Here is a 21,445-nt window from a genome sequence, read left to right as displayed (position 1 = left end):
CCCTCCCCGGCGGTTACAAGGGAGTTTATCCCTCACTTCGCGCTCCATCTGCACAGGAAGAGGGGGGTGGGGAGCGGTTTGAGGGGTGTCAGCGGGCACGGGGGAGGGGGAGCGGTTGTCCGGGCAGCGTGTGCGTGTCCCCGGTGCGGGGACGGGGAGGGGGGCTGCGCCGTGGCCCCCCGCACCCCTCCCTGCTCCCGGCCTGGGACTCTTTCTCTCCCGCCCCCCCCCCCCCCCCCCCCCCGCCCTCACTCCTAAGCGGGAGTTTCCAGGAAGCGCTGAGAAGAGCCGCAGCACCGCTCAGCCTCTCGCACAGCGAGCTCCTTCCGCCGAGACCGTGGCAGGAACGCCAAGTAGTCCCAACCACCTCTCCTCCCCTCGCTCAGCAAAAGGCGCCGTCCCACTCTCCCTCAGCGCGACACCGTTACGGAAAAGGGGAGAGAAATCTTTATCGCTCCCGCCCTCACCCCGCGGCCTCGGCCGGGATAAGTCAGGAGGAAACGGTGAGGGGGAAGGGGGAGGGGAGGTGAAAAAAAACAAGCGCCGGCTCCGGCGGATGGATCTGGTAGGCGCGGAGGAGTGAGGAGGCCCGGGGAGCTCTGCGCGAGGGAGGGGGGTGAGCGGGAAAACGCGGCGCGGAGCCGGGAACCGCGCCCCCTCCCCCCTCCCGCGGGGGTGTCGCTGAGGGGGCGGCCGGGAGCCGCCAGCGCCCCCCCACCCCCGCGACGGGGCGAGCGGCAAACTTCGGGGAAACTTTCCCCCTGGTTTAAGGCGAGGGTCTGGGGTCGTGCCTCGGAGCACTCACCCCCACACCCCCGCCTCACGCGACGCCGTGTCGTCCTGGCAGGTGAGCGCTCTCGGAGCAGTTTCCACACGGGCCCTGAGGCTGCCCCTTCGCCCCACCACCACCACCCGTGTTCGGGTTTCCTCCCCCCTTTTCTGAGGGCCCGCGTTTCTCTCAGCACACCTGGGCCCTCCCGCCGGCCCTCACCCAGCACCGGGGATCGGGGGGGGGGGGGGGGGGGGGGGGGGGCCGGGCTTCCTGCGCCCTCCAGATAAGGAGCTGGGCTCACCCCACTCCACCGATGGCCACAGTCAACCCACGGGCAACTTAATGGCTCTTTTCTGGAGAAGCAGGCCTCCGAGTCGCCGAAACACACCGCCACGTTTAGGGAAGTTTGCCCTGGCTCCCGCACACACACACCCCCCCCCCGGATGTTTGACTTCGCACAGGACCCCACAAATCCGAAAGCTGCCCCTAGACGAGAGCTTCGCATCCTCCCGTTAACCCTGCGGGGAGAGCAGGGCAAGAAACTCTGATCTAAGGCCTTAACACCCCCCCATCCCCTCCCCCTATCCCAGTTACACAGGCTCCGTGTCCTCCTATTAACCCTGTGGAGAGAGGACAAAAGCTAAACTATGATCCTGCTCTGCTTCCCCCATCCCATTCCCAGCTACATGAGCTTCACATCCTCCTGTTAACGCTGAAAGGAGAGGAGAACAAGAGCTGCTGATGATTGTAAGGCCTTGCTCTGCTTCTCCCCACCCCCTCTGCCAGCCCCATCCCCCACTGCAGCTCCCATAGACTTGTATCCCTCCCATTAACGCTGAAAGGGGAGGACAGGAGCTCTGATGGGTTTTTCTCAGGCTTACTCTCTTTTCTCCCCCCCTACCAACCAATACCAGCTCCACAGCCCTGCATAAGTGCAAAGCATGCATCTGGCTCTGCTAGCACATCGAGTGAATGCCCCCTTTCCTCTGAGCTCCACAGCCCTGCAAGGAAAAACTGATTCCCCTCGTTTTGCTTATTCATTATACAGGGTTGGTAGTGTGCTTTTTAAAACGTGTGATCTCTTGTTTTAGAAGCATCTGTGCTTTAAGAATAAGGTTTTGTCTTCTATCATCTTGAATGTAGCTCTTCATAATAATCTCTTGAAGTGCTCCATTTTTGTCCTTAAAGTTCTATTTTATTACCTCTTCTGGATCAGTGAAGGTCGGTTTAACCCTTTGTATAGGAAAATCAGCAGTCACTTTAGAAAGGTCGCCTTTTTCTTTACTAATTCATGGTTATAATAATATTTTATTGAGTGAGGGGTTTTTTTCCAGACCAGTCCTGATACATGCAGCACTGATTAAAGTCATGTATGAGTTAATGAGAAGCTTGCAGAGAATGTGAAGCAAGGGAAAATCTTTAACCAGCTCTGCTGTTCCTTCTACATACCACAAACTTGTAAGCTGTAACCAGAAGGTGGATTGAATATGTGTGAAATGCTGCAGTAAGGAGACTCTTGTAATTGCATCACAGGTGGATGCTCACTCAATTAGTGTATTATCATTTTCAAAATACCTTAAAGTGGGTGGGTTTGGGGGTTTTTTTTAAAGTGTTTTGAGACTTCATATTTCAAAATACGTTGAAATCCTTGGATGAAAGATGCTACAAGCCTACAAAGTATTATTTTCTGGATTTTTAAATTTTATTTTAAGCAAGCTTTTTTTTTTCTTTTTCTTTTTCTTTTTTTTTTTTTTTTTTCCCAATGCTATCTGCTTTCAGAATTAATAGATTGATAACACATAAGAGACTCTCTGGTGCTGGAGGAACATTAGCAGTGGTGTCAACATTCTAGTTGTGGGACTTCTAATTTAAGAAACATATTGTCATAAGGAATAAGATCAAGGCTGAATTCTGCTTGCATTAGGTCCAAATATAAAATACATTTTGGAAGGAGTCCCCAGTGAACACTAAGAGTAATTAAGTAAAAATTAAACCTTTCACTTCAGACCCCCCTTCCCCTTTTAACATAGACAAGTAAGTGCAACACTGTTTCCATTCCACCATTTTCATTATGTGTCCTGATATTTCTTAATTTTGTATTGCATCTTAAATCCTCAAGTGAGTTATAATTCCAGTGATTTGGGGGTATTTCCAGACCATACTTTTAAAGAAGTCATCTCACTGTGTCCCAAAAGGAGCTATTGAGCAGTCATTCTCTTAAAAATGACTGAAATTCTTAACAGCTTTGCCTTTGCAAACACCTTTTTTTTTTTTTTTCTGTAATTTTCATACTTAATTGTTGAATTCCTTCTTCTGTACATTAAGTAAATGTTTATTAGTGCCAGTTGGATTTTTTTCATCTTTTTAAAGAACAGAGCCTTGTCACTGAGACAATCGCTTCATATCATGTTGAGGAGATGACATAAAAAAGGAGTGAAGGAGGGTTGCCTTGTGCTGGGAACATCAGTGCCATTTTTGGAAAACAATACTATAGGAAATGGAAATGAAAAATATGTTTTATGCTGGTGGGAACTTGTAATGAGGCTAAGAGAGGATTTGATGTCTCAGAAAAGCAATAATTACAGGGGAAAAAAGTGGGACTTTATCATCCATTTGTAAAAGTTCTCTGACTGAATATCCTTTTGGGGAACTGAAATTTGGCTCAAGCCTGTTTATGAACATCTGTTGAATGGAATTTTAAAAAGGCACAGATTATAATCTTAGTTTCTGTTGACTGTTTAAAATGATAAAATAAAACAAAATAAATGTATTTGTGAGTACATTTGGGTTTTTTTTTTAAATAATAAGTTGCATGAGTGTTCAGTACTCTATACTACTGATTACCTGGTCGTATATGTGTTTTTCATACATTTTTCTCTTTAGCATGTACAACATAGCCTCTGCCCCTTTCTGAAGCTGTTTAATTTCATTTGAATACTTTCCTCGACAGCTTTCAAGTTTTATTGTTTTGTAACAGGAGACTCTTGGATTTTGGTATCTCTGACATTTTTTTGCACAAAGAATACAGCGATATATTTGAGGGAAAATTCTGAAAACTGTTGGGTATTCCCAGAACTGTGGCTGTTTGCTTAGATTCACATCCTGCCCACCTGTCTTCTGCTAGGTTTCTGTAAATGCAATCACTTTGTGTCCACTGTCTCTGGATAGTACTACTTCAGCATCTATTTCTGCAGTGTTTGTGACCTCCTGTTATTCAGGGAGGTCTTCACTGTAATTTTCCCTCCTATTATTTTGCCTCTTTTGCAGCCTGATGTTTCTGCTGTTGTTTTATATTCCAAGCAAGGATTCTGTGAATGCTTCAGCTCAAAATTTAGGTCATCTCCGATGGAAGAAGGAAGACCGAAAAAGTAAAAATAAGATTTCAGTGTGCTTTTAAATGTGACAACTCTTTTGTAAAAAATGTACAAACTCATTTGTATTTTGTGGCTGTGTGGACTGGGGGGAATGGAAGGTTCCTTTTTTGATTCCAGAATGAAAGCTAAGTATCTGCATGTGAGTGTGGTTTCTTTCCCATGTGTTTTCCTGGTCTTTTTCATTTTCACACCTGCTTTGAGCTTTAATCACTCAAATTATTCATAGACTTGCCCTGGAAAAAGAAGAGAGTGACCTTTTCCCATCTGGAGTAGATGGATTTACCATCAATAATTGTAAATGGACTTGGATGACTTAATAATGGGTTTTACGCCTAAAATTTTTAATTCTGTGATTTCACTGCTTTTTAAGAATTCTGTGCATGGTCTTTGCCAAACTGATAAATTGAAGTTATACCATAGAGATTTATTTTTTGCAAATTATTTCTTAGCATTGGGCTCCCGTCTACAAAGTGCTGATGATCCCCCATGAACTGCTGAGTCATCAAGGAACAGGGGTCTTTCACAGCACCAGGCCCGTAAGTTACAGTCTCCTTTCTTCTGCGATTATATACAATGTCTTTCGCGACAAAGAACCTCAGGACAGTTTATGAAATCAACAGCTACAGAGTAGTCAGTGCCTGTTGGGGGTTATGTAGTCACATTGATTACAATTTAGCAGTCCCTCAGCCTGAGGGTATCTGAGGGGATGTAGAGCCAACTGTTTCTCAATTCATGTGTGTTGCTATAAGCAGCAAGCTGGAATTGATAGATATCTGTTACTATTGCTAGCAGTTCCTGCTTTTCGGTCACTTTAGTGGCTTCATTTAAATTATTAAGAAACTTGTGAATCTGTTTTGTTAGTTTTCTGCTCTTCCTAGCAGTTATCTGCAGTTTTATATGTATTAAATGTGCTAAGCTTCATCTGGCCTAGATGTATAATAAATACCTTAGTAAATGCAGTTAAGTCCAGTTTCCTCTATTAACTCAGAAGAGATTTGTTTCTTATCTGAATTGTTCCTCCATTCAGAAGGAGAGAAGCCTTGCATAGCCAGAGTTCACCTCATAAATCACCTAGACAAATTGAACTTGGGGCAGAAGAAGATACAAAATGAGAATAGTTGTGATTTAGACTCAATGACCTTTGTGGTATTCTGCTATGGAAATGTGCTTGGCATGAGACAAAGCGAGAGAGCCACCTGTCACCAAATGCATCTTCATGATGGAGGGAGCACCACGAGGGTGACTTCCATGGGCTCAGCAATCAGGCACTGTATTTAGATAGTTGTCCCCTATTTCTTTAATGTTGTCTTTTGCATACAGGGCTGCCATTTTCTCTCCGTTATGCTTTTTCTGATGCTCAGCATGCAATGATATTTTTCACTAGCTGCAGACAGGCTGTTGGGCACTTTGGTGTCTTCTCAGCGCGCTCTCTCGGTTCGCAGAACAAGACATGTTACTTCCTGACACTGATGCAGTATTCTCTGCAGCTGCATGGAAGGGCCACTTCAGAAATCAGCAGCTCTTCAGCTTCCCAGGTTTTATTAACTGAATTTAACCTTTGGTGATTAGTAAGCAGACATGTTAAGAGAATCTGCGGCCCAGCTGTTCATCTTTGCAATTCCAAAGACTTGTCAACCAAACTCTGCACCCTTGCCATCCACATTTCAGCATCCCTCTCACCTGGCTTTTCTGTTGGAGATGGAGACATGTTAAGACATCCTTAAGATTGCAATATTTTTGGCGCAAACAAAGAAAATGCTCTTCAACTTCTGAATGTAGGTACTTTTGTAACACTAGGCCACTAGTTTCTCCTTCCCCCTGCCTCCCATATTTGGTAGAATATTAATTGGGATGAATTCTAACAACTTCATAAATTAGTGATGTATTTCATGGGCCTGTCACTGGCTAGAACAAATCCTGCAGGAAAAGAGGAAGCACTGCTTTTTTTCCTAATTTCTAATGACTATTTGAAATACAAATGTTTAGAATAGCTACAGTTTTCCAACTATTCCTTCAACTGAATTGCAGCCCCAGTTCTCAAGTGTGCCTCCCTTCACCCTTAAATACCCTCTACCTTAGAGTCATATTTGGTGGCTTCCATTTAACAGTATTGGTCTGTTATTGATAACTTTTTATCAACAGATTAGAAGTAGCTCCTTGGTCTTCACCCAGACTCTGCTATGACACACAGATATGTCATAATCTACTCGCTAGTTTTTCAGGCTATATTATAGAAGACAGGGCTACCAGACAGCAATCTGTGCAGCCACAATAATTCATATGACTTGGAGTGCGGGTTCTGTACCAAATGATGCTAACATGCAGGCTTCATTTCTTCCTAACCCCACAGTTGTGCTGTGGCTGCTTTTGACGACAGGAACTCTTCTGATTAGTTACCAAGCTGCTCTTTGTTTGGTCTTCTGCCTAATTTAAACAATTCATCTTGTCTTTATTCAATACAGGGTTATTTTCTACTATTAGCTCTTTTATAATGTCTTCATTACTTATTGATTACAATTCTGAAATAGTTGGGAGTTGAGGGGTGTTCTTTTCGATACAAAGAGTGTTTGATGAATATATTTGCTGGCACCTGCAAACTCTGTCCTTTTTTCCTCCACTCCTTCCATATTTACTTTAGATCCTTCACAACAATCTCGACTCCCCTACTTATGCTGGGTCTTTCCTTCTACTAGGTGAGAGTTTCCTGTTGGTGTTTTTGTCTTTTCTGAGTAAGGAAAGTCTGATATCTTTCAGCTCAGTTGTTGCTTCACCTCCTCAGCTCTCCCAGGGGTCTCGCACACACTTTCAGTTCTGCCTTACATTTTTGATTTTGTGAAGTTCCCTACGATTTACATTTTTTCAGCTTTATCCTCTTCATACCATCTGCTACCTTATGTTTTGCTCATCTCTGAAATTTAGTAATCATATTTCATGCAACATTGTTCTACATTATTTTCTTAAAATTTAATTAAAAGGTTCTGAAAGAACAAATTAGAATTCACCTTTTCTGTGTAGACACCTTAACTGATGAGGGAAAAACTCAATAAAGGCCTTCAAATGTCTTGACACAAATTAATTTGTAACCAAAATATTGTATATCGTTTATCCAAAAGGTACGTTATCAAATCAACTTGGAGGGTTTTGTTATTGACAGAAGTTAAGGTTATTATTAAAGAATGTAGTCTTCACTGTATACTCTTTTTCTTTGGAATTCAGCAGTTCTAAGTAGTATTTACTTTTGAGTGTGTGGCTGTGCCTTGTTAGATAAAAGCTGCAGTACTAAAACTGTTTTACTGAACTTAGCTCCTGACCTACCTTCTGAGGCCATGCCTACAAAGGGATGATACATCAATCTAGTTTGTTTGATCTAATTACAGCTGTTTAACTATGTTGAGCACAAGTACACTCACCCCACTTTGTTATGCTGATTTAAGGTATTTTCGCTGTTAATCAGGTGCATGGTTCTTTCTTGTAATAATTTACCTCTCAAAATATTCTGGGCAGTTATCCCATGGAGTGTTCTGCTACTCAGCTGTATGTTTGAGTTTTTTTCACACTGTGCTGACAGGGAATTCTCAGGAATTTAGGAATTCGGTGGGTCAGCCTGACAAATTACTATTCCTTTTCTCACAGCATCCATTGATTTTTGCCTATGCAACTTTTTTATTTTTTTTTTTTCAAAATGCTGCAAGGTTGCATGAAGAAGAAACTGGTAAATCTATTACAATGCATATTCCTGCGAGGTTGCGCAGGTGGAAATATTTGGTTCTGCAGCTTCATGGAGCTCTTGCTACTTTGCTAACGGAAGAAATGCACAAAGAGAAACAGTAAAATGTAATCAACCTGCTACTTCTGTACAGGATTTATCTGGAGCAGTTTACTCAATGGTGTACTGTTTCTGGGTGTAGTCAGCTAGCTGTGACTGATAGCACAGGGTACTGGTGCAGAACTGGGATGGCCAGTAGCAGCAGCCAAACATCAGGATGACAAAATTGCGTTCCTAGAAACCTGTGCAGATCTCAGCTGGAGAGGCAGAATATAAACCAAAGACCTTTCTTACCATGCAGAAGCCCATTGCCATCTGTGGAAAAGCATAATTTCTGATTACTTTCAACTGAAAACTAGCCAGTTTTATGTCAGGGATATTGTCATGGGAATTTTTTTTTTATGTATATATCTGGAGAAGGTGCTGTTCTTCTGTGTCATAAGGCTTGGCAATGCATAAGAAATTACTTAAAGGTTTTTTCCAGGTACAGTCCATGAATCAAATAAGGGTTAGGGAGGTTCAAGGAATAAACGTGGTCTGTCGAGCCAGGAGAAAGAATTTATGAACACAGAGAGCAACTTCATAATGGTTGTACACGGCCTTGCTCATCAACATCAGTGATTTACCATTGAATGGATGTAGCGTGGTATTATGAAACTTCTTCAGAACAAACTCATTAGTAACTTGAGCTTGCCCTGATACATACAACATCTGTAAGAGGCAGGGAAAGATACTGAAAGGTGGGTAGAAGCAAGGAATAATAAGATACTTCCAACGTTAGTTAGGGACATCCATTGAAAAAGCCTCTGCAAAATAGCCATTTTGTAAGGAAAAACTGCATTATGATTTTATAAACAAGAGGTAACAGAGCAAATAATCAAAGAAACAGTGTCTGACTTTGCTAACAATTACTGTAGGTGATGTCATGCTACTGTGGGCTGAGGTGGAGCTCAGTGAAGATCTTCAACAAAAGTGTATCAAAGTAGTTGGACTTAGCAAAAAAAAATTAATAAAACAAGAAGCTTTTAATCTGAAATGCCTTGTAAACTTTAAACTCAGAGTGGGTATGTATTTGCATAAGTGATCCACTTAACGCACCCCTTCATCTCCTCGGGAGCTGGCAGTTGCAAGGAAGTCCAAATAACTTACTGAAATGGTAGCCTGAGACAGTGGCCCAGACTGGTGTGTTCTTTATCTGAAAGTCCACTTTTGTAATTGAAATATTCCTTTCTCACCAGTATTTTTCTTCCTGTATTTGCTATAATAAGAAATATAGCTGTCACAGAGACATGAGGTCCTTAGGTGCCATCCTGACTCTGAGATAAGAGAGAGATGCTTATCTGTATCCCATACAGATGTTTGTGTATCCTGTCCTTAAAAAAAAAAATCTGAAATGCAGGGCATTCTACAACTTCCCATACTAGTGTTTTCATTCTTTAAACGTCACTTTTGTTACTTTACCACATCTTGCTGTGAATGAAGTCTATTACCTATTCTACTTTCAGCAGACATGAACATTTGATTGCTGACCTTTACTGTAACAAAATAGACTATTGGTATTTTGTCCCCTCTCAATTCTCGCATGAGTTCTCTCCTGTTTTGTTTTGTTTTGTTTTGTTTTTTTGATTAAGCAAATCCAGTATTTCAGTTTGTTCTTGGGAGTTAAATTTCTTCAGCCTCCCAGCATTCTTGTTGCTCTTTTTGTGTTCTTTCCAGTTGGCTTATATTTGGTTTTATTTTTTTATGTGGTACCTGAAAATGGATACAATATTCCAGCTGAGATTTCACCAACACTGAGTTGAGCAAGATAATTGTCATGGGTGTCTTACGTAAAACAGCCTTATTAAATATTTCTGTGATGTATTATCTTTATTGTGTTGACTCAAATTCAGTTTGTGATCCATTATAACCACTGGCTTCCTTAGTGCAGTGCTGCTGCCCAGCCAGTTACTCCCCTCCTTGTTCATGCTCACGTCTTGATCCTTGGCAACAAAAAACTCTACTGAAAATGTCATGCCTGAAAACAAGGGAAAGAAAAAGATCTGAGGAGGCTTTTCAAATGCACTATACTTGTGAACTCCAAGTGCGCCAGCCTGCCAATGTAAGAGAAATTGTGAGACAATGATAATTTTCAGTATTGGATGGAAATTATATGTTTTGTCATTATTACTCAGAAAGCATGAATTTCATAAAAGTTCTAATATGAGCTGGAATAGGAATGTTTGCTTGCAAATGGAAAATAACAGTTATATTACATGAGTCTTAGATTATAATTTTCTTGCTAAAGTTTTTCACTCTCCTGCTGTTCACAAGATGAGCAGAATAACATTGTTAATGTCTCTTTTAAAAAATCATAGACATAGTTGCTAGAGTTGAGATGAACCAAAATTAAATCTGAAAGGCGTTTGAAGAAAGAAAGAAACAACAACAGAAAGGTTATGGGATTCTGGTTTTGTCCAAAACATTGATGACATGAAGATACAATTTATGGATGTGAGGTGTCCTCTTGGTCTTTCATGCAGTTATCTGGTCAGACCACTGAAAAAAGAAAAAGAAAAAAGAAAAAGGAGGGGGAAAAAAAAAGAAAAAGAAAAAACCAACCAAAAGTTGAAGATGCTTTTCAGCTCCATGCCCCTGCCTATTATTGTTTATAGAAACAGGAAGACGTGGCAGGTACAAGGAAGAAGTCTTTGACAGCATGGAACACCGTGCGTTTGAAATCATGAAAAACATCTCCAGTGCTCGAACAGTTAAGAATAGAAAATCCCAAGAAGGGCAGCCATGGTTTGTTTGTTAAAGAAAAGTATTGTTAGAGCAGGTATGCTTTGTCTCCAGAGATTAAGAGACCTTAGGTGGAAAGAAATAGGTGATACTATTCCTGGTGCTGTTATTTATGATGGAAACAAAAAGCTGTTAGCAAAACCGAGAAATGCGGTGTGAGCCTTTCATGGTCTTCTAGGGAGGTGCAATACTTTGGCTTTTTGGACAGCTTTACCCTTGGCAAAGCCTGTTCTTTCAGCAGCTCTGCAGAACTGAGGACCAGCGCACTGCCGGGGGGACAGTGTGTGCAGGCTTGACTACAACAAGGATCACTGCTTAGTTCTCCAAGCACTGTCTGACACAGAGAATTTGCTGAGCTTGTGCGTACTCCAGGGCCGGGTCAGCCTACGTGTTATTCACTCTCTGTATTTCATGCTTCTTTACACTCTTGTGACCCGGATGAATTTAACAGGGAACTGAGCAGTGTGTTCAGTTTTCCTGTGTACAGTTCTTACACTTTGGCCCATCTTAATCCAGTTCCTTGCACCGTGATGCAGTCTCTAATTATAAATCAAATCATATAACCTGCCTTCTCAAACCCTGTCTCATTCAATGATTTTTTTTTTTCAGATTTTTCCTTTTATCCTTGTTATTTGATGTTTGCTTACATATTTTATTTATTGCATATAATTCGAGTGCTGCAGTAAATACAGAATTACTAATTGTAATGGATTTTCATGATGCTTTTCACTATACTATCTGAGTACTTTTTAACTACCATAAGTGTATCTCCACGACATTGCAAAGAGATTTTCCTCTCATTGCACTGATGCAAAGTGGGGAAGTTAATGGCAAAGCTATCAAAGTTCTCCATTGTATCTGTATGTTTCACAGTGACAATAAACAAATTTCCAACATGCCCCAGTGAACTAATTTTAAGTAGTTTCTTCATTAATCACCCACCAGGTTGCAGGTGGGCTTTCAGAGGGGGCTGCTGGCACGGGCTATCCCCTCTGTTTGGACTTCCCTCACATGCGGCTCGAGGAGCCCCCCTCAGCTGCCTCATGCCAGGCTTCTGAGGTAATCATATATCATTTTGTCCTTAAGGACATCAAGCTCCAGCATAAAAATGGTTAGTCCCTTTCAGCTTTATAGTCCCACTAGAAGGGTTTTTTAAAAATCTATTTTTTCTAATAAGACATTCTATTCTAGCTATCATCCTAAATGTACTCAGGCCTTTACATATATTTGATGCCAACATAACCCTTTAGTTTAAATACCTGTGTTCAAGCCATGTTCTATGTATACAAACTAACCCCATCCTATCTCAGCTTTTCTTTTGTTGGAGTTAGCTGAAATAAAACTTCAGTCTGTTCTCATGATAGATTCTTTGCTCTTACAACCATCTTAGGAAGCCTTTTTCTATGACTATTCTCATTTTCATGTATCGTTCTTGAATAGGAACCGTACCCAAAATCCTGCAAGAGAGCTGTTGCCATAACATCTGGATGTGCCTTACCTGGTCTTTAGATCACATTTGTCATCTTCATTTTTGTGATGTTTAGTCATTTCTGTGACTAAATAATGCTTCGGAGTCTTCATCCTTCTCCATCAACTGTGATGAATTCCCAGTTTACAAGAATTTTGTCTGTTAGTCCCTGTGTGAACAGCCTCGTGATTTGCATTAATCGTATTACTGCATTCCACCAGTCCATTCCTCAGGATTCCTGGGCTGTTCCAGAACCTCATCCAGCTCTTCATTTAGGATATTCCAGTCTTCTGTATTGATGCTTTTTGATTTTGTCAGTAACTTGCTATATTAACACTCTTTTTAAAAAAAATTTCTAGAGCTCATGTCACTTAAAACCAACAAATAGGACCAGTTCTGAGACCTGTGCTGGAGGAGCTTTTAAAGGACTCACTCTCTAGCCCAAAAGTTCCCATTTCAACACAATTCAGCATGGGGTTTTTGGCCATTTTTTTACCCACAAAAATTTTCTTGCACTGATGTTCATAGTTTCCAGTTTAACTTGTATTTTTGCATGTGGCACCAGACCAAACGCTTTACTGAATTTTAGGTGGGTGAGATCAACTGTGTTTTCCTTTACCAAGAAAAATCTGTTTTCTTATCAAAGAAAGACATCAGATTTGTCTGGCATGATTGCCTTTGTTAAACCTATGTTGTATTTTATCTGTTTATTTTCCTCTACACCTTTTCCCCCTCCAGGGCAAAATAACTTAAGTTTTACATCTCACTAAGGTCAGGCTAATTAGTTGTCTGGACATTACTTTCCAAGTCTTTGGCTTGATTTTAGGTTTGGGGGTTTTGTTTCATTTTGTTTTTTTCTCCTTTCTCCCTATAGTAGGATGTCAATTTTAGATTACTTTTGTACCCCTAGAGGTGGTAGAAAAAATCACTCTTTTGCATCACAACTCAACTGTAGCACTTCATGTGTGTTGGTGGGGTTCTTTTGGCTTGGTTTTTTTTTTTTTTTTTTTTTTTTGTATTTTTAAAGAAAGACACTATGTCATGGCTGTTGTGGATCATCACAGCCCATGGCAACACTGATCACTGAAATTCAGAAGTTATGTTCCTTGTGCTGCTTCAGCAGTATTTACTGTTATCATTCCTGTGCTTAAACAGAAAGCAAAGTGTGCTGGCTACTCTACACGTATGTATAAGGTAGTCCTTAAAAAAATACAGTCTAAGAATAGACAAAATAATTAAAACAATAGGAAGGTAGTGAATCTGGAGGGTCAGGATTCCACAGGGAAGGCTGCAGGGCTCTCAGTTGTTACATGAACCCATGCCACTGGGAAACCAAGGGCATTAACTATGTTTCCTGAAGGTAGGAAAAAAAAATTTTTTTCAAAGACTTTGTTTCATAATGTATGTAGTTACACTCCTTACCAATACATATAATGGATATGAATCTTTCAGAGCACATTTCACTCAGGTACCTGATTATAAAGATAGGAATGTAAGCAACAACCATTAAATGTTTGGGTTTTGAGGGGGTTTTATTGGTGTTTTGTTTTTGTTTTTGTTTTTGTTTTTTTTTTGCCAGATACACTTAATATTTTTATAAATATTTAAAAACTATGTCTTTTTTATGATTTTTCAGTATGTCTGGAGCTCAAGATTCTGTTTCCAGAGAAAATGAAGAGTTCTGACCAATGCCTTTGTTTTACTGAAAGTGCATGTGATAGTATCAGTCTTTATAAAAAAGTAATATCGCTAAGGTTTGCTTGTGGGCCTCTTTAAAGTCATAGATAACTGTTAGATAAAAATGACCTTGTTTCACAGTTCCAGTACTGAATTCTAAAAGTTCCAGCGAAGCTGGTCTGAATGTGTTTCAAGTTTTGCTTCTAATGCAAGTAAAATTTCACTGAGGTACTTACTTGTGGAGTTAAGAATCTTACTTTTAGGGCATGTGCATTTGAGCAAGATTAGAGAGGATGGAGGCCTTAAAAGCAGAAAATCAGTCACATCCCTGCACACAGACTTCTGTGTGCGTGTAAAATCCTAAAGCTCCCCATGTGGGTTAGATTACAGAATTAAGATTTTGAAATACACATTTATGGATGACTGTTGAAGGATAGATAAGTAGAATTTCTGTCTGGCCCTTTCATGATCAAATGTTTCAAAGCTGGTCAACACTTTGTTTATGTCGACTATTGCAGTTGTTTTGTTTTATTAGATTTTCTATGGGTTATTTGTGCCTGCCTTTGTACATCCAAAATGAAGGGACATTACTAAGTGTTCTCCCCATAGCATGAATATTTAATAGTTTGTGTGTTCTTTCTCTGTATTGTTTGTGTGCCTATATAATCTCAACAAAATCTCTTAAAATCCATTTTGCAAGTGATTTTTCAAAACACATCATATGATTGAGTCACAGTGCTGAGTTAAACTAAACTATTGTAGGATTTCACCTAAAATACTAGAATGAATTTGCCAAATGGTGGTATTTTACAAATAGGCATGGCTTCAGCTAACTTTCCCTAGATATTTTATTTAGGTTTGATCTGAGTTCCCAGTACTGATGAACCGGTGTCTTTTAGAAATCAAAAAATCTTTAGCCCATTTCAAAAGAAGATTTTCTTTGTTTTCTCAGATGTACAGATACTCATTTTCCTGAGCTAAGAGCTGGTATGAGTATTCTGGGCGGATCCTGCAAAGTGCTGAGTACATGGTTAACTTTAAGGGAGTATATGCTTAAAGTCACCGGGACTGCTGATGTTTAAAATTACGCATATACTTAAGTACTCCGATGGCCTGAGGCCAGTGGCTTTTGCCTCTTCTAGGACTGAGCCCTAAGGAGACTACAGTGAGCAGTTGCAGCTGAATTTTCTCTTCCCATTTCAAATAGATGGTTTAAAGCACAAATTCTGACAGCTGTTTAATTAAAAATACTTATTTTAAATGTGAGCAATGCAATAGGCAGAGTCGATACGCCTGTGGTTTTTTTCTTTCTGTCTCTCCTGGCATCCGAGCTCGCTCCTCTACAGCGTTAGTGCAGGGCTGGCAGTTTTCAGTGGTGCTCCGTTCCTGCTTTATCCTCTTCCATCTTTTCCATCTGCTTCATTCTGTTTGGAAAATGGCAATGTAGAATGTGTTTGGTGTAACCTTAATCCTGACCAGCATCTGGGCTCCGTTTAAAAAAAAAAAAAAAAAAAAAAGCACCTACTGCAGGCAAGGTTTCTGTGTATGTTTCCCTGCTTTAGTAAAACAAAGTTGGGGGGGGGGGAACAACCAAAAATAACCATAGGAAAATAATATTTATTTTAATGGACATGTTCATTAATGTGTAGGTTTTAATGTTTTCCTGTGTACATGGACAAACCGTGGTGGTTGTACTTTCCACCTCACCTCTGTCCTGGCGGGTGTCAGAGGTAAATCGGGTTTGCACCATTTTAGAAAAGGAGAGAAAGGACAAGGGGGGGTTGTCTTTTAAATCTTCCTTTAACAGCCACGCTGTTAATTACTCACAAATACGTAAAAGTTAATGTCACCAATGTGATGAACTGAAATTCCTGTGTGATGCCTTGTGACATTTTCCCTGTTAAACTTTTACAGGCCTTTTAGAGGTCCCTGATGGCGAGGCGATTTTATGAGCTACTCTAGAAGAAAGTCATGCAGATGCAATTGTGGCGACCCAGCCGTGGCTGCTGAGGCTGTCCCCACTCGAGACACCCCGTCCCTGTTTCACGGTCCCGGAGCGAAGCCGGCCATCAGGTCGGTGGGGTCGCGGGGTCCGCGGGCCGGGCCGGGAGCCGCTCCCCGGGGGCTCCCCCCGCCGGGCCGGGCATTTTTGGAGAACTCAGCTTGTCGGGCACCGGGCGCCTTTGAAAATCTGGCGCTAGATGTCTCCAGCACCTGGAGATCGCGCACATGACTCCGTAATTGTGCACCCTGCGGAGCATCATTGTGTTTAGCCACACGTTAAAACAGCCGCTTCAGAGCGAGTCCCGATGGCCGGGGTGTGCCTCCTCATTACCGAGCGCAGAATAACGCTTTGCAGCCCGGCTCGCTTCCCCGGCGGGTGTCCACCCCCTCCCCAGTTTTTTGCTGTTTGATTTTCCCGACCCCGCAGCCGGCGGGTCCGTGCCGCATCTCCCCTGCGCTCTCGGCTCGGGGCTGTTGAACTTCCCTCCCCGAGCAGCCACAGAGGTCGCTTCTGAGCAGCACCAAAAGGGTTTGGGTTTGTGTTGATTTGTTTGGTTGGTTGTTTTTTTTTTTTTTTTTGGTGGGGTTTTTTGTTTCTTGGGTTTTTTGTTAATATTTCCCCCCCACACACTGAGGCTCTCAGTCCCTCCTGGCCGGAGTGGAAAAGCACGTTTAAATCCTGAACTCGGGTTTCCCACGTGGTGTCTCGCTGAGCTGCTGTCACAGCCACGCCGCGCACTCCCCTGCACAGGGCGAAGGCAGCTCTCTCCTGCCTCTGCTGAAAACGCAGAAGGTGATGAACATTTTTAATCAAGCGGTATTTTCAGGACGCCACACTAAACACCGAACTTGTGCAAAAAGCTAGCTCTCGTCACCAGCAGGCTCTTGCTTTTTGAATCCACCACCAAGTGTACAAATAATGAAGGGATTAAAGTTCTGCTCCTCCTTCCGTGGGTGACTGTTTAAATGACGGATGTTTGTCAGCGATTTGAGGGTTAATTCAGACAAGTTTATAGTGTTTGGCGTTCTGGGTCTGTATACATGCAAAGAGCATGTGTGGTTTTGGAGTGAAGAATTAGCAGTGTGCACCGGGAGACAAAACCAATTGTTTATGTGAATATAGGACATACTGGATATGTGTATAAGCATTAAATCGGGGGTGGGGGGTTTTTTTAGTTGACTTTTCACACCATACAGAGAACACGATTATAATGTGTGGGGTTCCAACACTCACTGGGGAGGAATGGAAATGGAGGGGAGGACTCAAAGTTACATCTGGTCTTCAGACCTCGCTGTAATTTCTTAGGGGAGGTGTCCCCTACCTTTTAATTATTTAGTTTAAACAGACCTAGAGCACGCCTCATCTTTAAGGCCTTTCTCCTGATGTCTCTAGGAGGCACCCTTCATCGAGCAAGGAGATAAAATCTTGGCAAAAAGAGCACCGAAGGATGTGAACCCCTCGGAAAATTCCACTTCCTGCACAGCAATGCTTGTCCTTGGGTCTCTCGCTCATTCCCATGCACTTAACAAGGGATTTCTGCCTGAGGCTACCACACCAACTTTCTAAATAAACGCCGTGCTGCAGAGAACCCCTGAGCTTGCTGCTCTGGCTGTTAATCTCAGCTCAGCGCGATCTGTCTCCTCTCTCTTCCTACTTCCCTCCATTTTATTTCTCCGCTGGTTTTTCTCTTCCAGAAGACTCCAACTCTCTCTCCTGCTGAACTTGCCGGGAACAAAAGGCTCCGTTCCAGATCCAGCCCGCAGTTGCCGTGAGAAACTTCCTTGCAAGCGCTGTCTGTCGCTCTGCTCTCCCTCCCTCGCTCGCTCCCTCCCTGCCTCGGTAAAATGGCAGTGCAAGAGCTTTATGAAAAGGGTGAAAAAACCTTCTTTCTCGGCGCCTGCCTCTCCCGCAGCAACCCCCCCCTGCCCCAGTCGTGACGCCTGAACTCAAACTTCTCTAAAAATACACTTTAAGAGGGCAGAATTTCACGGGAGTGAATATTTTTTTTTACACTCCACTGAAAAGAGGAGCTGAGGGTGGGAGAAAGACAGAGGGACAGCTCGCTGGGAGCCGGTAGCTTTCTCTCTGCTGCTGATTCCACCTCCTTGCACGGTATTGCCAGTTCCCAAGTACTTGAAACAGAATAATAGTTTTGCTTGAGTGGGAAAATCCAGGCCCAGAGTTGAGGTCTTTCTCTCTTCTCAGATTTAAAATCCCCTTTTTTTTTTTTTTTTTTTTTTTAACTCTTCCGAGTGAGGTTCACAGTGTAACACAGTTGCTGTGCGAGCCCACCCGACAGGTCCCAGATCTGGTGGGATTCAGGAGGAAATTAGACGGTTGGCTCCTGATCCAGTGCAGGGGTTTTTACGAACTCCGGTCCGCGTTTTGGGTTGGGTTGTTTTTTTTTTTTCCCCTTTTTTTTTTTTTTTTTTTTTTTTTTAAGTAGATTTACTCTTCCTTCTCTGAGCGCTCAGCACCGGGGAGGTGGTGTGCACACCCGCGTGTGTCAAATCAATGCGGTTTGCTCTTTCCCTGCACTTTATTATTGTTTTCCTCCCCGAGTTGTCCCCTTCCCGAACATCTGTCGGTTTTCTCTGGAATTACGAAATCCCAGCTCCAGCCTTTTTTTCATTACCGGGTGAGAGCTGCTCTCCCCGAATCCGCACACGTGAGCCCCCAAACTTGCTCCTGCCCCACTTCTACCACGCCGGGGGTGGCTTAGGCGGGAGATGGCGGAAGGCGTGGGGCAGCGAACACGCGTGGCACCAGCTCCGGCTGCCCCCCCGCGGGGCGGCGCGCAGGATGCGCGGAGGGCTGCGCTCCGCTCCGCGTCCCTTCCTCTCCGCAAACTCCGCTTCGCCTTTTACTCCTCCTAGCGAGGGCTGCTAAAATAATGCATTTCCTCGAGTCAGGCCGAGTCCGCTTTCCTCTCTTAATATGCAGCCAAAGTTTTGCAGCTCCCTGTCAAATGTTAACACCAGACTCTAGCAGGGCGGCTGAGGCAGGGGCTCGGCCCCTTCCCTTTGTAACCTTTGGTGCTCGCTTGGTGGGAAGCCCCAAAATCCCGTGTACAATCCACTCCTGCCTTTGAGCCGTGCTGCTGCGTTCAGCGCTCTGACAGAGTTACCTTCTGCTGAAACTCCACTTCAGCTGGCAGCGCAGAGCTCGCTCGCTGCCTGCCCCTGTGCCATTGTGTCAGCGCTGGAGACGGAGATTATACAATATCTTGACTTTTTTTTTTTTTTTTTAAGAGGATAAATAAGCATTGTCTCACACAATGCCCGGCATATTAGCCACTTGCAGCAAACACATAATTCAAATCATCTTCGTGGTTATGAAGCTGCAATGAGAGTGCTTAACCTAGGTATGACAGTGGCTAAAACACTGGCAGGCATGGGCTGGGCAAATATAAACATATTTAGAGGAAATGTAATTTTCTTTAGCGAAACTACTCTCAGATAAGCTGAGGTACAGTACATAACCTTTCCTTACTCCATTCCATATTTTGCAGCATGCTCCATGAATTATAATAGATGGGTCTCTTGTTCTTGGGTCCAGTCTGCATATCTCAGCATACTGTGCCTTTCAGTAAAATGGAAGAGCATCCTTCTTCACCCAACTATATTAATCACTTCTCAGCTTGCTTCATTCTAGCTTAGTTGTGCTAGTTAATACTTTATTATAGAAACTCTACCCAATTCCTGAAGTAATAATCCAGTCCATGTTTGTAGCACGTTGAAAGCCTGGGGATAATGATAACTTGTGTGTGTGAGCGTGAGGGAGCGCAGCTGACTTTAGTCCGGTTTCCATGTCAACGATTCAGTCCATATTTGCCATCACACAGTTGGCAGAGCCCTTTTTTTTTTTTTTTTTTGGAGGGGGGGGAGACACTACTCCTGTTTCTAGTACTCTAATCTAGACCAGGTTTCCTAAACTGCCTTAGTGTTGGGTTAAATGGCATGGCCACCTTCATGAAGGAGACTTCCACTCCGGAGGAGCCAGCCCAGCGGTGCTGGCCTGCAGTGCCATGTGAGAGCGCCGAGCTGGGTCCCCAGCCTATCTGAGAGCCAGGGGCTGAGCCTGTTGGGGAGGAAAGCGTGCTCAGCACTTAGGGAGATGGGGAAGAGAGGACTGCTGCATGCTGCTTTAGCAGGGATCGCGCAGGCTGAGAAAAGAGCATCGATGCATCGCAATGAAAAGTCTCGTCCGGTTCTGTGGAGCCGGAAAGGTGGTAGTTACAACATGGGATGACATGACTGGCGGGAGGATTTTCAGCTATTAGGTGGAAATGTTGTTAAGAACTGTACCGTCTTCTGCTTCCCAAACCCCATAGTTGGAAATTCATTGGATGCCTTAGTATTTAGTAAAGTGCCAGGGCCTCATTGATGAGGCATATTCCAAAATCTGCTTCAGCTTTCACAAACATTTGGTAAAGTGAGTGTCTCCTTATTGTGTGGGTGGCTGGGGAATCCAGTCTGCTTTTCACATTACAATCAACACCAGGTTTCATAGTCTGCCATAGCATTCTTTGAAGAAGGTTCCAAAAGACTGGCACATGTAGAGAGGTTGCAAGCTTGGGGGCTTTATCTGGATGCACCTGAGCTGCAACCTGAGCTCCTGAACTGTAGCTGTTAAACTTTTGGTGGTGCTCAGTTAGATGGCGGGGCTTTGCTTCCTGAAGTAGATTGTAGCTTTGGAGTTGGGGAGGTGGTTGCTCAGGATGGTTTTGGGATTAAATGGAAGAATTCTCTCCAGTTTAGTTGTTGGTGTTTGGTTTTGGTTTTTTTTTTTTTTACATTTAGTATGAATGAAGCATCTGAAGAAGCATATTTTGGTGCTGTGGTGCACTACAGCCCACCATAGATATTAATAAAGCCCCTGAGCCTCACCTGTGTGAGTCCAGCCTGATGTGTTGAAGGAGTTTCTCCTTCTGCTGCTTTGTCTTTCTAGAACCCAGGGTTTGATCAAATAACAGAGGCTCCTCTGAAGAGAGCATGTAAATCAACTTTTTGTTCTAGCACATTCCACAGTTTTCGAACTCTTCTGTAGAAGAATATCTTGGTGGTTTTGCTGCTCTGTGGTCCACACAGATATCAGTAAAGCCGCAGAGCCTGGTGTGTGAGATTCTAGCACTGGACTGGGGCTCCAACCTTCATGAAGGCCTTTGAGCACTATCACAATACTGATGTCACCAATTATTACCCTTTTCTTTCTAGTAGTTTATTTACAGCTGTGGAGGAAGACCGACTGACCAATTTGCTGAGATGGAATCTGCTCCACATCGCACAGTCGACTGTAAAGACTGTGAAATGGCAAAGCTGTCTTTGTTTGGGAGCCTGCAGGGCAATTTATTGCTCTAGAATACATTTAAAATTTTGCTATTTATTGCCCTGTCCTGCCTCCCCTCCCACTTTCCAGCTTTGGAATAAACCCCGTTGTTCCACCACCTGCATTCTAGATGATAAATATTTTTATTGTAAGTTTTATAATGAGTGTGAGGTTTGAGTTGACAGCAGTAGACACCGAAATCTTCAATTCATCCGTAACAGCACTGGCAGGGATTCAGTCCTTCTATGCGTTGCCTTGCCTCTTGCTCTGGACT

At 43.0% G+C, this 21,445-nt stretch overlaps 1 protein-coding gene across 2 annotated transcripts in view; it reads left to right on the top strand.

Annotated features, from left to right (window-relative positions):
• Nucleotides 1–388: 388 nt before the first annotated feature.
• Nucleotides 389–21,445, top strand: part of ARID1A (AT-rich interaction domain 1A) — an 84,268-nt gene continuing 63,211 nt past the window's right edge. Inside the window, exons 1-2 of one of the 2 annotated variants that reach the window (XM_042793590.1) lie at nt 389–503; nt 15,753–15,911. In XM_042793590.1, the coding sequence (XP_042649524.1) occupies nt 15,787–15,911 (125 nt within the window). In that variant the 5' untranslated portion in view covers nt 389–503; nt 15,753–15,786. Of the gene's footprint in view, nt 504–611; nt 848–15,752; nt 15,912–21,445 lie in introns of those variants that run through there. The other variant, XM_042793591.1, reaches the window with a different exon arrangement.

Source organism: Tyto alba, unplaced genomic scaffold, assembly GCF_018691265.1.
Source record: "Tyto alba isolate M040663 unplaced genomic scaffold, T.alba_DEE_v4.0 Super-Scaffold_20, whole genome shotgun sequence".
In the NCBI taxonomy this organism is placed as follows: domain Eukaryota; kingdom Metazoa; phylum Chordata; class Aves; order Strigiformes; family Tytonidae; genus Tyto; species Tyto alba.
Note: the sequence above shows the minus strand (reverse complement) of the source record. Positions and strands in the feature narration are given on the sequence as shown.